The following is a 16,720-nucleotide window of genomic DNA, read 5'->3' as shown; positions in this document are numbered from 1 at the left end:
TTAAACTGAACAAACAATGCATGTGAACATCTTTAGGGGCTTTTTGTTTACAGCAATCACATTTACTAAATAATTTCACCACTTCATTTATTTTTTTGCACTTGTTAACCAGGACTGTCCTACTGGGTAAGAGAACCCCCCTTTCAGTTGAGGCCCAGGAAGAAAAGCTCCATGTGAAAACAATAATACACTATACAAGGCAAATAACATTAGTGATATACATTAAGACTATACAATCTGCATACATGAACAAAACCTAGCACCTAAGTTTCTACAAATAAAATTAAGACTATACAGTCTGCATACATGAACAAAACCTAGCACCTAAGTTTCTACAAATAAAATTAATTCCTTTATACATGTTCCAAAAACCAAACATATGCATTTACACTATAGCTTTCATACTGCATAAAAGAGCGTGTTTGAGAGTATACGCAATATTTATCCTGGGAATAAACACTGGCAGATTCAGGATGGTCTCAGTTGCTGTTTAAGATCAGAATTAAAAGTTTATAGTTGTTTAGTTTGCTTGAGCAGAGGGGACAGAGTTCCAAATTTTGGACACATAGGTGAAGTAGAGTGCAGCTGCTGCTGTTAATTGGGAGATTTATTTATGGCAAGTAAAGATACATCTTTGAAGCATATATTTCTGCTTGGGTTACAGTGCTGGGTCATAGATTTAAGGGAAGCGGGCACATTTGTCCAGGTTGTGTATTAAACTGTGGACTACTAGAAGCTGGGATTGGTAAGGGATGTGTGGTAGTTCATTCCAGTTTAGTAGCCTGATGGCTTGTACGTGGTGGGCACAGGAAGATAAACTGGAGTCAAACTTTGTGATTTTGTTATAAAATTTTTTAAGAGTTTTAAGGTGTGGCATATTTGTGAAGGCCTGGCAGGTGTATAGTAGCATGTAGTGTGTGTGTGTGTGTGTGTGTGTGTGTGTGTGTGTGTGTGTGTGTGTGCAGTAAGAGGCCTACAGAACACTACTACCACATGACAGACTGCTGAATGCTTTTGACAAGCCAAGAAATAGTGAAGAAACTGGACTGTCCAAATTTCTGTTTTTATTAATGATGTTTGTAAAATGTAAGGCTGTGGTGGTACTATGGTTGGATAGAAAGCAGTGTTGTGTTGATGAAAGATTATTTACAGTGAGGTATTACGTAAATGGGTGTACACACACACACACACACACACACACACACACACACACACACACACACACACACACACACACACACACACACAATACTATACCTCTCAACCTCTTCAGCACAAGAAATCTGGACAATTCGTGTCATAATGGGGTGGGAGACATAGGGCCAAAATTAAGGATACATTTTAAATATTGCTCTTTCAGACTTAGAAAGTTGACTGAGAAAAAGAAAAAAAAAAGAAAAAAAAAAAAAAGAGAGAGAGAGAGACCTTCAGGCCAGGTTTTTTCAATAAGATTGTCTGGATCACTCTGCAGTAATTTCTATCATCTGCAATCAAGAAATCCTGGACCTTACTTGGAGGGAACAGAACAGTTGCTTAAATTTCCCTCCAAGTTCTAACTGCCCAGCAGAAAACAAAGGGCAAGTGAGCAGCTGCTCGGCATCATCCACAAATACAGAAGTTGTTCCTCCTTTCCATCTCTAAAAAACAGGGCAAGCAGCTGCTTAGCAGCAAATGCAGACATTAAGCAGCTCAGCTGCACACAGAGAAGTTTCTTTTTCTGCTCAGCTGCGCACAGGGAAGTTTCTTTTTCCGCTCAGCTGCGCACAGGGAAGTTTCTTTTTCCGCTCAGCTGCGCACAGGGAAGTTTCTTTTTCCGCTCAGCTGCGCACAGGGAAGTTTCTTTTTCCGCTCAGCTGCGCACAGGGAAGTTTATTTTTCCGCTCAGCTGCGCACGGGAAGTTTATTTTTCCACTCAGCTGCGCACAGGGAAGTTTATTTTTCCGCTCAGCTGCGCACAGGGAAGTCTCTTTCAGCTCAGCTGCACACAGGGAAGTTTCTTTTTCTTCTTTTTTTGGAGCAACGTTTTTTCTACAAGGTTGCTGATGATGCTCATAACCTAGGTGAGCTCATGGACCCCTGGAATGCATCATAGAGACCCCAGTTTCAGAAACACTGGTATATATAATTAGCAGAGAGTGGGGAATGCAGCCCCCACCACATGGGGGGGGGGGGGGTTGACAGCGTGCATTGTTGACAACATGATGTTCAACAATGTGACCATTTAACGGTCCGACATAGACCCAGAAGGCACGTTAGCCATCTTTGTGATGGCTTCTTAAAAATAAGATGCCCGAACTACAGCTTTTAGTAAAAAAAAAAAAAAAAAACATACGCCTTGCATCATTGGAATTACACCTGCAACGCACTACTACAAACCATCACACCCATGAAAGCACACACAACATCATCAAATTATATTACAGGACTAAAGATTAAATTATAAAATGTCCTAGGTTCAAACCTGTTAGGCAACATGTGACTATACATCCAAACTATTCTTGAAATACAGAATAATTCATCAGGAGCTGCTACAGTGTCAGCTGACTGAATCCCACTGCCTGCCCACCTTCAGCGAGTTACATGCTCAGCTGAAAGCTTATGATCTACTGGCACTGAGGAAACTTGATGCCTTAACTCATGTTGTCATTTATATGCATAAAGAATTTATTGAAGGACATAAACGACTGACTTCACCTTACAATAAGTGGAAACATATTTCCCAGAAGTCAATGACAGACTTCCTTATAATAAAGGAAAACTAAAAACTTAGTATATAACCACTGAAGATAGTGTAACATCATTATCATGTGTTTGTATTATAAAGTTATTACTGGTATTGTATTCCCTGAACTGCCCCAACAGTGTGTTCCAGACATAGGCTTTAGACAGAACCGCAACATACATAACCTTTAACCTGATCCATAAAGTCTGGTGTCATTTTAAGGATCTAATATTTGTTATCATGGAAGGACATGGTTAACAGACCATGTTGCTTTGCCAGGGCTGATCTGCACCAGTCTCCTCTGGGCTTTCAAGGATCCAATATTTGTTATCATGGAAGGACATGGTTAACAGACCATGTTGCTTTGCCAGGGCTGGTCTGCACCAGTCTCCTCTGGGCTTTCAAATCCTGGCTAAAATGTTATGCACCCCCCCCCCACACACGTAGAGCCTTTTTTAGGCAATGCCAAACTGACAAAAGCTACACACACAAAAATCAATTCAATTGAACCTGAAGGGGTTACTGCTCAATGCTGGGAGCCTAAATAAAAAGCTGCTTACCCTGCAGAATATACACAGCTATGCCATTACAGACATGGTTTAAAGCTGCTGGGAGTGCCCAGGCAGTATAAGGTTTCCGTGCCTTACATACACAGCAGCTCAAGCAGACGGCTAAGGGTGGCGGGGTCTCAATACATCAATAACAAAAATACCTCTAGGCTGGTTAAACAGGATAACATGCTGGAGTTTCTCCACATTCACATCACCACAGATGAAATGATGAAAGAATTGCTTCTTTCCTGTAAGCATTAGTAGAAACTCCACTACGCTGATTATTGCACTCACCTACTGCTGCCTCTAAGACCCTGAGAACTCCTGGCGGTGTATGCCCCGCTCCACTTCGTTCTCGCTTCGCTCGGGCTCCGCTCCCCTCCCTGCCCCCATATCCCACCCGCACCCAGTACCTCTACATTTATAGGAGTAGCCAGCCCCTCCCACTTTCACCCTCGCAAATCCGACGGCCCTTCAATTTTCTCTACTACTCCTCCCACTTCTAGGCCCTCCCCCATTACTAAAGTTAAAACTAAAATCTCTCCCCCCTCCCACTACACTTTCCCTTCTTACATCATGGCCAAATTCACTTATTCTATCACCCCCTTCACAACAATACTACTCCTTACTGCCTATTTTTTAACAAAGTATGAAAACCATACTCTGATAGGAATCTCCTTCCCCAAGCGCTACACTAACTCCCAAACTAATCTTTCTGCCATTTCTATCCCACCTTCACTCTACCCAGACAAAACAATATCCCCCAAAATAGTCCATCTCACCCTTCAGCACCCAAAAATTCCAAATAATAAAACTAACCTCAAATTACTATTTAAACTACAAAGATTCTTAGTTTACCTGAAAAATAGTATCACCATTGATGGTGATATCCATCCTAACCCAGGTCCCACTACTGTCCCAGACTCTAACCCCTCTAAATTAGCCCGAAATTCTACAGACTCCCTTCTAGTACTACATCTGAACCTAAGAAGCATTAACAACAAGGTTCACAACCTGCACGCTATGTTAGCTACTCATTCCCCTGACATTATGTGTCTAACTGAAACATGGCTAAAACCCACCACTAAGGATGAAGAGATTCTCCCACCCGGGTATAATATCTTCAGGGCTGATCGTGTAAAGAAAAAGGGTGGAGGAATAGCTGTAATGTTTAGGAATACCCTGAATATCATTAGGAATCCATTACAACCTCCTATAATCTCTAATTTAGAACTTATTGCCCTAAAGATATGCCTAAACACTCAAAAATGCATCAACCTCATTGTAATCTATATCCCACCAGGGAAGAGCACAGAAAACCTGGAGCAAACCCTGTCCTGGTTAGCCACTAGTTACCCACAAGAAACCATAGTACTTGGGGACAAATAGACTGGTCCCTCTGTTCTACCCATATAACCCCACATCCTATTAACCTACATGGCTTTTCCCAAAATATCCTATCCCCAACCAGACTTGGCAATACTCTCCAAAAAGAAACCACCATTGACTGGATCCTTACCAATAAAGATTCAAACAACTATACCACAGGGACCCTTCCCAATGACCTCAGTGACCACCTAATTACCTATATTATTAAGCATAAATGCCCAACTTCTAACCCCCCCTTATATAGACTAATTAGAAACAAAAAGAAATTTGTCCCACAACTATTCCTTGCAGACCTAAAATCCTGCAACTGGTCCATGTTAAAAACTCTACCCCACCAGGAGAGTGTTTCCCACTTTAACGACACATTCCTTAAGATACTTGACTCACATGCCCCAAATAGACAAATCAGATCCAAAGTACATATAGCACCTTGGCTAACTAGAGAAACCAAAACCAAAATAAAACTTCGTGACCAGGCTTGGGACAAATGGAGAGCCACTAAAACCCCACAAGATCGCATTAAATTTCAACAGCTAAGAAACACTACTAAAACAGCCATTACCCAGGACAAAAAACAATACTTCTGCCACCTCCAGAATAAACACCAGAACAACCCAAAGAAGTTCTGGGCAGGATTTAACAACCTCCTTCACCCAGGTAAAACTACTACCCCAACCCCTGAGAAACTTATTGGGAAAGATGTGGAAGAAATAGCCAACACCTTTAACTCTTTCTTCACTGAGACTATCCAATCACTAGCCAGTCAACTAACCTCCACTGCCCCACCTGCCACTCAACCTCATGATGCTGCCCCTACCTCCTTTAACTTAAAGCCAGTCTCTTCCTCCTATATTCGTACCCTCTTAAAAAAACTCAAACCAACCACCCTAGCGGCTGATCACCTCCCAGCAGAATACTTAAAAATAGCATCCGAAGCTATAGCCTACCCCATATCCATCCTGATCAATAGAACTATAACTGAAGCTAGCATCCCCTCTACTTGGAAGATTTCTTATATCATCCCTCTTCACAAAGGAGGTACCTCCACTGAAACATCCAACTACAGACCAATAGCAATTCTGTCCCCAATAGCGAAAATTATGGAAAGATGTGTTCACAAACAACTCCTTCACTACCTACCCTTAATCGTCTCTTGTCTAACTCCCAGCATGGCTTTCGTCCCCACCATAGTACAACCACCGCCCTCCTTTCCTTTGTCGACTCCATTAATAACAATCGTAACAACAAACTAATATCCTCCGCCCTCTTTCTCGACCTATCGAAAGCGTTCGATATGGTCAATCACCAGATCCTACTTAACACCCTGGAAAGCCTACATCTGAACACCCCAGCACTAAGCTGGTTTAAGGCGTACCTCACTGGTAGGCAACAAGCTGTCCTGTGGCAAAACAGACTATCAGACCTGCTCCCCAATACCATCGGTGTTCCTCAGGGCTCCATACTTGGTCCTCTTCTGTTTTCCATCTTCATTAACGACCTTCACTCAGTCATCCCTAAATCCACCTGCATTCAATATGCTGACGCCCAACTTGAAACTCCTACTCAATCCAACAAAAACCCAATTACTACTATTTTTCCCCAACGTCCTCACACCCCTAGGAAAAGAACTCCCAAATACTAACAATATGACCTTCCATGTTAAATCCATCAATGGGACCATCATAGTCCCTGTCACCAGTACCAAATTACTAGGTGTTACCATTGACCATAAGCTTAAATTTGACATTCACATTACCCAAACCGTAAAATCTGTTAACAAGAAACTTGGATCCATGTACAGAATAAAAAACTTCTTAACCCCCTCTACCAAATTAACTATTGCCCGAACGCATCTCCTCTCCACCCTCCTGTATGCCTCCCCAGTTCTTTCTTTCCTCAATAAACGTGAACTTAACATGCTCTCTCTTGCCTATAACCATATTGCTAGATTCATAACAGGTTCCCCATATCGCACCCACCATTGCCTTAACCTAAAGAAACTTGGCTGGTTGGAACTGCCCAATCTTCTCAAACTTAACCAACTCACTGAAGCCTTTAAAATAATCAACCAACCGGATAGAACTCCCTCACTGTGCAGTATTCTGACCCCCTACTCCAACCTTAACTCCCTTCGATCATCTAATAGCGTCCAGATCCTAACTATTAAATCTAAGAACTCGGGTGGTGATGCCCTCTACGCCAACTCCATTGGAAAGCCTTGGAACTCCCTGCCAAACTACCTTAGACTCATGACCTCGCATAATCAGTTCAAAAATAACCTCAAAGAACATCTTAAGTTACAATGGCTATGCCCATGTTCTGAACCGGACTAACTTATCTATCTCATAACAACCTAGTCCCACACCACCTTAATCCTATTCCCTTACTCAGATTATTGACCTCACAAAGTAACCTGATAATTCGTGATCTAGTCTATTATTTTCACTTAGCTAATGCCATATAACTAGTATGTATAACCTGCTGTTTTTCTATTGTGTTTATATAAAATCTATGTTATTCCTATTTTTATCTTGCAAATGTAACTTGTATTCTCATTATGTAACATGTATTCTCATTATGTAACTTGTATTCTCATTATGTAACTTGTATTCTCATTATGTAACATGTATTCTCATTATGTAACATGTATTCTCATTATGTAACATGTATTCTCATTATGTAACATGTATTCTCAACATGTATTGCCATTATGTTGGAGCTTTTCTCCCCGGGCCTCTACTGAAAAAGGATATGTATCCAGCTGGACTAGCCCGGTCAACAAATGTAAAATAAAATAAATAAATAAAATATGTACCATATCCTAGTTAGCTATATGTCACACTGCATGTCCTAAGAAACTCACAGTGCATACCTGGAGCTACTGGAGACACATGCCATCCAACCAAGCACCCTACTCATGGGGGACTTTAATTACCCCTCTACAGACTGGGAAACTTACACAGCCTCAAATATGCGGTCACAGAGATTCCTGGACTCAAATACAAACACTCTTGACCAATTACTGCATACACCCACTAGATGTCCAACAAACTGGATCTTGTACTTACAAATATGACAGAGTACTGATAATGTCACAGCGTATCTGGTAAGGTCTAACCATAAATCTGTTGCCTTTGAAATTAAAACCAACTTGGCAACTTCAGTAAACCCAGCAACACTTGGGAAGGGTAACCGCAGTAAACCCAGTAACAGTTGGGAAGGGTAACCGCAGTAAATCCCGTGACAGTTGGAACTACTCCAAGGTAAACTACCTTATACTAAGCTATATTTTGTCAAAATTCAATGCCTCCTTGAACCCAGAGAATTAAGCAGCTTTTGCAGAATTGTTCAAATAAACTCTGTACAACTGTGTTAATGGCTATATAAAGGCTCTTGTTCCCATCAGAAGTAAACTCTCAACTAAGTCCAAAAACAAACAGCCCCAACAGGATATACAATAAAAGGAAAAATATCATGGCAAAAATTAGGAAGTGTAACTCCCATAAAGATTAGAACTCTCTCAACCTAAGCAGGCAATCTAGAGGGTTAATTAGGTCAAATAAAGCCAATTTCAAAGTTTTGATAGCCTCACAAGCAAAAGACAACAATAAACCCTTCTTCAGCTATGTCATAAACCTCAAGGGCAGCACACATCAGTGTACTGAACTGTTACCAAACCTGTTGATATATAGCATATCTGTTTTCTGACAAACTGAGTTCCAAATTTACCCCCACTCACCCCCAGCCACCCTTAATACCTTTAAGGATACCCCCCCCAAGCGATAACTAGAGAGCATTTACTGGCGGAGCTCATTAAGGCTGAGAACAAAGCCTCAGTGGGCCCTGATACCATCCCAGGAATAAATCCTGAATAGTCTAAAATAGGACTTAGAGTCACTACTTAACTACAGTCAAAAAACAGGCTTTGTGCCATGAGAATGAAGGACTGCAGTAGTCAGCCTTCATAAGAGAGAGTACCTTCAACAGATCCTGGAAACTACAGACTCAGACTGACTGGTCTTACTTCCAAATCCATGGAAATGACTAACAAAGACATAGGAGACCTTCAGACACTGGAACCACCCCAGTCTGGCTTTGCCAGACAAAGGGCATGCCTAATGAACCTGGTGGACTTCTTTGAAAAGGTCACCAAAGCAATGGATAAGGATAAAGTGGTGCATAACGCCTACCTTGATCTACCCAAGGCATTTGAAACAAACCTCACTCAGGTATTGTTAACAAATTTACGGAACTAGGCATAAATCCTTTTACAATGCACTGGATATCCAGACGGCGCACAGATAGGACTCTGGAGTTTAGGATCAGTAAGGCCACCTCCACAAACAGGCTGGTCACCACTGGAGTTCCTCAAGGCTCCATGTGGGGCCCACTCCTCTTTGGTGTCTACTTTTCAGAGGTCAAAGCCAATGTCAAAGGCCAATGGCTGATCAAGTTTACAAATGATTAACTGGGACCAGTCACAGAATCCCCCCACAAGAAGAAACTACCCTACAGGAAGGTCTAACACAGGCAAATGACTGGTGCCAATGTCACTGCTTAAAACTCACTGCCAAGACAAGCATTATAACACCCTTTGGGAAGGGGGCCACCCCAGGAAACTATGTCATCAATAAAACATCCCTAAGAGTTGCCTCTAATCAGGGATCTGGGAACCCACGTAGACATTAACCTAGCCTTTAACCAACTTGTATCCAAGAAAAGAAAATCCTTCTCTGCTGCTCAACTAATAAGCAAAGGCGTGGCGTCTAGGTCCAAGGATGCCATCCTACCACTGCACTATGTCCTCAGCACACCCATCATACCGTCCAATGCCCCCTTCAGTATGTACCTGACCAGGTCCAAGGATGTCATCCTACCACTGTACTATGTCTTCAGCACACCCTTCATACCGTCTAATGCCCCCTTCAGTATGTACCTGACCAGACAATGCAGCAAATGGAACACCCACAATGACGTTTTACAAAAGGACAAAGGGAGTAAACATAATGTCCTATGTGGATTGCCACAAAGCCCAACTGAGAGGCAATCAATGCCTGGCATACAATGGCATTTTGGACCATACATACCTGAAACTGAATTTTACTTGGGACATAAATAAGGGCACACTGGGCAAACAGATATGTATCTCAGGAGAATGCCCATAGGCTCCCCATCCATGTGAAACAAAGTCCCTCCCTAACCCTATTTAAGCGTAATTTGGAACAGTGGAAGGGAAATCTGACGGACAGGGGCAGCCAGTAAATCATGTTGTAACCAAAAATCACTCCTATATAAATGTTTAAAACATGAAACTTGTGGGTCACATTTGGGTTGTATGCCTGGGCTTATAAAGGTCTTAGGTGTATACTAGGCTGATGACTACTATGAACCTATGAAGAATGGAATATAAATACAGACTTGATAGAAGAGGTTCCATCCTCTAAAGCACAATACTGAAGCTGCAAGCCTTAGGACAACTCACCACTCCAAATGTTCCCAGGTTGTTTAGCTCCTGTACAAATGTTTTATAAATGACATGCATCCAAACAGATTACAGAAAGAACACGACTGCCCTATGGCAGAAACTTACAGCCACAGAACTTGCACTTTTAAAACACACACAACTGTTTTCTGACCAAAAATACTACTCAAAAACAAAAACAAGTTGAACAAAAGAACAGCAAATGAACAAAAACCACAAACCTACACAATTGTCTGCCAAACATCACAAAGTCAGAAATAGACAAACTGAAGAGGTTTGCACAGAAAAACAATCAAGTTTGCAGTCAAACACCAAGGAACAAAAAGATGGAGATGTTGTTGCATGCGATCTAAAAAGGGGCAACAGAGATCTGGAGAGTACTGGGTGTGTGTGATGCATTACAGGCAAGGGGGAGGGTCTAAAGCCTGGGCAGATCTTTGTACTGGGTGTGTGTGGTGCATTACAGGTAAGGGGTGGCACTGAAGCCTGGAAAGATTTTTTTTCTGTGCCAAGTGGATTTAACCCTTGCGATTAAATCTTATGAGTTAAGGAGGTTTGACTGGATCATCCTAGATTATTTACCAGAAGGTGCACAGACTAGGCATGATGAAGGACAAATGTTGTGCCATACACCCAAGAAATAAGAAAGGCAGATAAGATGGACTATGCAAAACACTGCTGACCTACAGCTACTGCATGTCGAAAGACCTTGGGCAGCACAACCCCGGGTCGTCCGTTTCAGAAAAATCATGATCACCATGTTCCTGTGCTGCACTACAATTACTCCACTGCCACAGTGCTGCACCAGTTATGGGGGTGGCACACTGCCACAGTGCTGCACCAGTTATGGGGGTGGCACACTGCCACAGTGATGCACCAGTTATGGGGGTGGCACACTGCCACAGTGCTGCACCAGTTATGGGGGTGGCACACTGCCACAGTGATGCACCAGTTATGTGGGGGTGGCACACTGCCACAGTGATGCACCAGTTATGTGGGGGTGGCACACTGCCACAGTGATGCACCAGTTATGTGGGGGTGGCACACTGCCACAGTGATGCACCAGTTATGTGGGGGTGGCACACTGCCACAGTGATGCACCAGTTATGTGAGGCGTCACACCAGACTCAGAGTCATCCGAGACGCTAAGGAGTTAAAGCAGGACAACCAGCCAAGTGTCACAAACTACAGGTAGAAAGATAGGAGACACTTTCAAATACATCAAGCATACTGTGAAAAGAAAGTGAACCAAACTCTATACTGAGAAGAAGAGGAATAGACCATAACTTATGAGCTAAATGAAGGCTTACACCTTTACACAGACAGCAAAACTATGGAGCTCACTCTCCCAGAACATGAGGCAAAAAAAAGAGGTAGGTCATTTTCAAAGATACAGGAGGAAAATGTTCACAGAAAATAAAAAAAGCAAGAGGTTTCTAAAGGAAGTGACGGCGTAACTGGGTTTCAGCCACTCAGACTCATTCCATCTGCTTTTCACGTCTGTGCTAATGGCCATCTGTAGCCTATTACTCAGGAAACGCCCTCAACTACAACATGTCACAGAACAGAGGGTACGTTACACAATGCCAGAGCTCAGACATGTTCAAAATACTACATTCATTTGATGGAAACCCCAAATCAGTTCTATGTGAAGCGGCAGAGGTCAAAGCTTTGTTCATTTGCCTTAAACACTTTAAACGAATGAATCACTTACCTTGCTGCAGTTCTGTTGCATTTATACTACCAGACTTGTCATGGTCGTGTTGCTGAAACAGATTCTTCCATTGCTGTATAAACATCCAAAGTGAAGAGAAGCCGTAAACATCAATCTTCCCAGTTTTTGACTTGTCAAACATATCTTAAAAAAAAAACAAAAGCAAACTAATTACAAAAATATTTCATTAATGTACTGCAGCATCAGAGAATGGTATTATACACTCCAGTTACAGCTTAATGTGTTCACAGTAAGAAATATTTCACTGTTCTGCTCAAGAAAAAGAAACCTGCTGACTCACTCATCATCATCCGTGTGGTCTCATCACTGAAAGTGGACCAGTTGCTGTTTACTAAGGCCTGCTTCAGCTCATTGACTGAGATGAAGCCGCTGCGGTCTGCATCCACTGTCTGAAACCATGTATAGGCCTCTGGGTTCACACCAGGAGGAACATTACCTTAAAAAAAAAAAAAGTTAACACTTAGTGAATTGGTCAAAGAAAAAGCCAGAGTGATTTTTCAGCCACCAGATGACAAATCTGATAATTAAAAATTTTACAAAAATACTTGCACATCAGTTAAATCAGATTATTAAATGAGACTGGAGATGAAAAACTAACGCTTTACAGCTGAAATAGACAAACAGCACTGACTGTGTACCCAAACTCAACTAACAGGATAGTCATAAACTGAAGCAGTGACTTTTGAGTGGGATTTTAAGAGCACAGGAGAGCTGGAAGAATATCAGTGTGGTCACTAGAAGTATAAAGCATGGACAGATGTGCAGTTACTATAATCAGATTGTAAGCACATGGATTTAGGCAGTACAGGGTAAGAATCACAGGGACTTAGGCAGTACAGGCTAAGAATCACATGGATTTAGGCAGTACAGGGTAAGAATCACAGGGACTTAGGCAGTACAGGCTAAGAATCACAGGGATTTAGGCAGTACAGGCTAAGAATCACAGGGACTTAGGCAGTACAGGGTAAGAATCACAGGGACTTAGGCAGTACAGGCTAAGAATCACAGGGACTTAGGCAGTACAGGCTAAGAATCACAGGGACTTAGGCAGTACAGGCTAAGAATCACAGGGACTTAGGCAGTACAGGCTAAGAATCACAGGGACTTAGGCAGTACAGGCTAAGAATCACAGGGACTTAGGCAGTACAGGCTAAGAATCACAGGGATTTAGGCAGTACAGGCTAAGAATCACAGGGATTTAGGCAGTACAGGCTAAGAATCACAGGGATTTAGGCAGTACAGGCTAAGAATCACAGGGATTTAGGCAGTACAGGGTAAGAATCACAGGGACTTAGGCAGTACAGGGTAAGAATCACAGGGACTTAGGCAGTACAGGGTAAGAATCACAGGGACTTAGGCAGTACAGGGTAAGAATCACAGGGACTTAGGCAGTACAGGGTAAGAATCACAGGGACTTAGGCAGTACAGGGTAAGAATCACAGGGACTTAGGCAGTACAGGGTAAGAATCACAGGGACTTAGGCAGTACAGGGTAAGAATCACAGGGACTTAGGCAGTACAGGGTAAGAATCACAGGGACTTAGGCAGTACAGGGTAAGAATCACAGGGACTTAGGCAGTACAGGGTAAGAATCACAGGGACTTAGGCAGTACAGGGTAAGAATCACAGGGACTTAGGCAGTACAGGGTAAGAATCACAGGGACTTAGGCAGTACAGGGTAAGAATCACAGGGACTTAGGCAGTACAGGGTAAGAATCACAGGGATTTAGGCAGTACAGGGTAAGAATCACAGGGATGTAGGCAGTACAGGGTAAGAATCACAGGGATTTAGGCAGTACAGGGTAAGAATCACAGGGATTTAGGCAGTACAGGGTAAGAATCACAGGGATTTAGGCAGTACAGGGTAAGACTCAGAGGGATTTAGGCAGTACAGGCTAAGAATCACAGGGACTTAGGCAGTACAGGCTAAGAATCACAGGGACTTAGGCAGTACAGGCTAAGAATCACAGGGACTTAGGCAGTACAGGCTAAGAATCACAGAGACTTAGGCAGTACAGGGTAAGACTCACAGGGATTTAGGCAGTACAGGGTAAGACTCACAGGGATTTAGGCAGTACAGGGTAAGACTCACAGGGATTTAGGCAGTACAGGGTAAGACTCACAGGGATTTAGGCAGTACAGGGTAAGAATCACAGGGATTTAGGCAGTACAGGGTAAGACTCACAGGGATTTAGGCAGTACAGGGTAAGAATCACAGGGATTTAGGCAGTACAGGGTAAGAATCACATGGATTTAGGCAGTACAGGGTAAGAATCACAGGGATTTAGGCAGTACAGGCTAAGAATCACAGGGACTTAGGCAGTACAGGGTAAGAATCACAGGGATTTAGGCAGTACAGGGTAAGAATCACAGGGATTTAGGCAGTACAGGGTAAGAATCACAGGGATTTAGGCAGTACAGGGTAAGAATCACAGGGACTTAGGCAGTACAGGGTAAGAATCACAGGGATTTAGGCAGTACAGGGTAAGAATCACAGGGATTTAGGCAGTACAGGGTAAGAATCACAGGGATTTAGGCAGTACAGGGTAAGAATCACAGGGATTTAGGCAGTACAGGGTAAGAATCACAGGGACTTAGGCAGTACAGGGTAAGACTCACAGGGATTTAGGCAGTACAGGGTAAGAATGCAAGAACTCAAAGTGCAGAATGGGGGGGGGCACTGCATGCTTGGAAATAAAATTAAATGCTCAATTCATACTGCTGTCAAGCTCTACCTTAGAGATGTCCCCACCTGAGATTTCTACCTCCAACATCTCTGTCTATGCCCTGCTTCACACTGTGGGATCTGCCTGCTTTGTATGGATATATTTAGACAGCTGTTCTCAGAGACCTAGTGCTATGACAGAATGCCCTACACTTCATATTTGAGGTCATGGAAAACTAGATGCAGGAGAAATTCCCAGCTCTAACCTATTCTATGGCCGTCTTTAAGAATGCAAGTAAATTTGAAAACCTTTTATGTCTTTGTGTCCTTTGGTGAAGATATTAAAAAAAACTGATCAAAACCACAGGAAATATTTAAAATACTGCAGGACAGTCTCAAATAAAGAAAAATCTAAACTAAGCTTTACTATATTCCTGACTGCATCTAACAGAATTACTATACCCTAGGAACTTACTTCATTAGAGTAAGGCAGATGTTGTGGTGAAATAGTTCTTGTCAGGTCCAAGACAAGAATACAAAATGCTCGGTCTCTTTAAGAGGCTTCTCAAATTAATATCTACAATATTACTGCTGGGATAGCTTTCAGAATGACATAATTTCTTGTCATCTGACTCCCAGTTCCCAGGTGAAACCCCCCCATTGACTAAGATGGCAGTATTTAGCATCTATCTGTAAAAATATACAGAGAAGTGCTTCTCCTCAGATCTTTGGCAGATGCTGAAAGTCATAAAACAATCGCATTCCTTCATACTTTCTAGACAAATAATTACTTCACCATAAAGACAATACAGAAAAGTTTCCTAGTACAGACACTGCGTCCCTGGCTGCACTGAAAACTGAAAGATACCATCTTTTATGGCCTAGCCATGAAGTAATTTAATTTCCGTTATTTTTCTGAAGTTAACCTCCTGTAACCCAGTTTCCACTGTTAAAATATATACATTTAAACAGTTACAATAGCGCATGGCAATTTCTGTTCTCCTCCAATAGGGCATGCTGTGGTTACATTTCAAACTGCACTTTGCAAAATACCCTTTTCAACATGTCTGTGCAAGCAGTTTGATATACACGTGATATACAGTTCTAATACAGTTGTAACACACCATCTTGTATAAATCATTTTAATACTCACCAATGACATACAATTATTTACAAAATTCCAGCTAGCTGGGCTGGCAGCATCTCCTTTCATGACACAAACTTTAAAAGGTAGCCAAGGGCACAGAGCCCTCAACAACCTGAAAGTTAAAAACAGGCAAATGGACTTTACTGTAGAAATAGCCAAGACCAATACACAACAGATCTTATCTTTCAGATATTCAGAAATACTGAGAAGAAAAAAAGGGGCACACATGCTTAGCAAACCACTACACTAACATCTTTTCCATGTATGCATAAAAGGCTTCTGAGTAGAGGGATTGTGCAGACAACTGCCAAATAACTAAGTAGATCCAGTCACTACTGGAAGCAGGGAATCAAAGGTATTAAACTGAGAAAGTGAAGATCATGGTGGGTTCTCCATGAAGGGAGACACAGCAACATTTGTGATGATAAAGTTGAAGGAAATGGTCTAGATAAAACTGCTTTAAACATTGGAAATCCAATCTATCCACCTGGGGACCGCTTTAACATTGAAAACCCAATCCACCTGGGCGCTACAAAACAATCAGCACCACTCATTTACTTCTTTGGCCTAAGAGAAGTTTGAAAATGAGAAGAAATGGAGGAATTGCAAACTGCATATACCCGAGTCAGGACTGCATCTTGGATGCATGTCTTTGGTATTTACTGGTGAGGCAAAGAGACCAAATGGGGGAACCCTGCATTCTAAATGTCATTTTGGCTCTTGAGAGACTTGGGAACCACTAGCAGGGTATAAAAAAAATCTACCCACTACGCTTTCTACACAGGTAGATTCCCCAGAATGTGCATCACAGATGAAAACCTGTTGGTCTTGAAGACCTCCTGTCAGATGCTCATACTTTCCCTATCGGCAGGATGTGAGAGACAGAGGACAGAGAGGTCATCCTTGACTGTTTATGTTCTACATTACAGTCAAGCTCCAGTTTTTGGAAAAGATGAGGGGCTGTGCGAACATGACAGTGGCATCTTAAAGAGCATAGTTATGAAAACCACAAAGTGCTTGTCTGTTAAGA

The 16,720-nt window shown here is 42.2% G+C and overlaps 1 protein-coding gene across 1 annotated transcript in view; it reads right to left on the bottom strand.

Moving 5' to 3' along the window:
- PEF1 (penta-EF-hand domain containing 1) overlaps positions 1-16,720 on the bottom strand; it is a 172,137-nt gene that overhangs the window by 141,423 nt on the left and 13,994 nt on the right. Inside the window, exons 3-4 of the mRNA XM_044082815.1 lie at positions 12,160-12,315; positions 11,859-12,002 (exon numbers count right to left, since the gene is read on the bottom strand). Coding sequence (XP_043938750.1) covers positions 11,859-12,002; positions 12,160-12,315 — 300 coding nt within the window. The remainder of the gene's footprint in view (positions 1-11,858; positions 12,003-12,159; positions 12,316-16,720) is intronic.

Source organism: Protopterus annectens, chromosome 1.part1 (genome assembly GCF_019279795.1).
Source record: "Protopterus annectens isolate FY-2018-M chromosome 1.part1, PAN1.0, whole genome shotgun sequence".
NCBI lineage: Eukaryota > Metazoa > Chordata > Ceratodontiformes > Protopteridae > Protopterus > Protopterus annectens.
The sequence above is the reverse complement of the archived record's forward strand: the minus strand, read 5'-3'. Positions and strand labels throughout refer to the sequence as shown.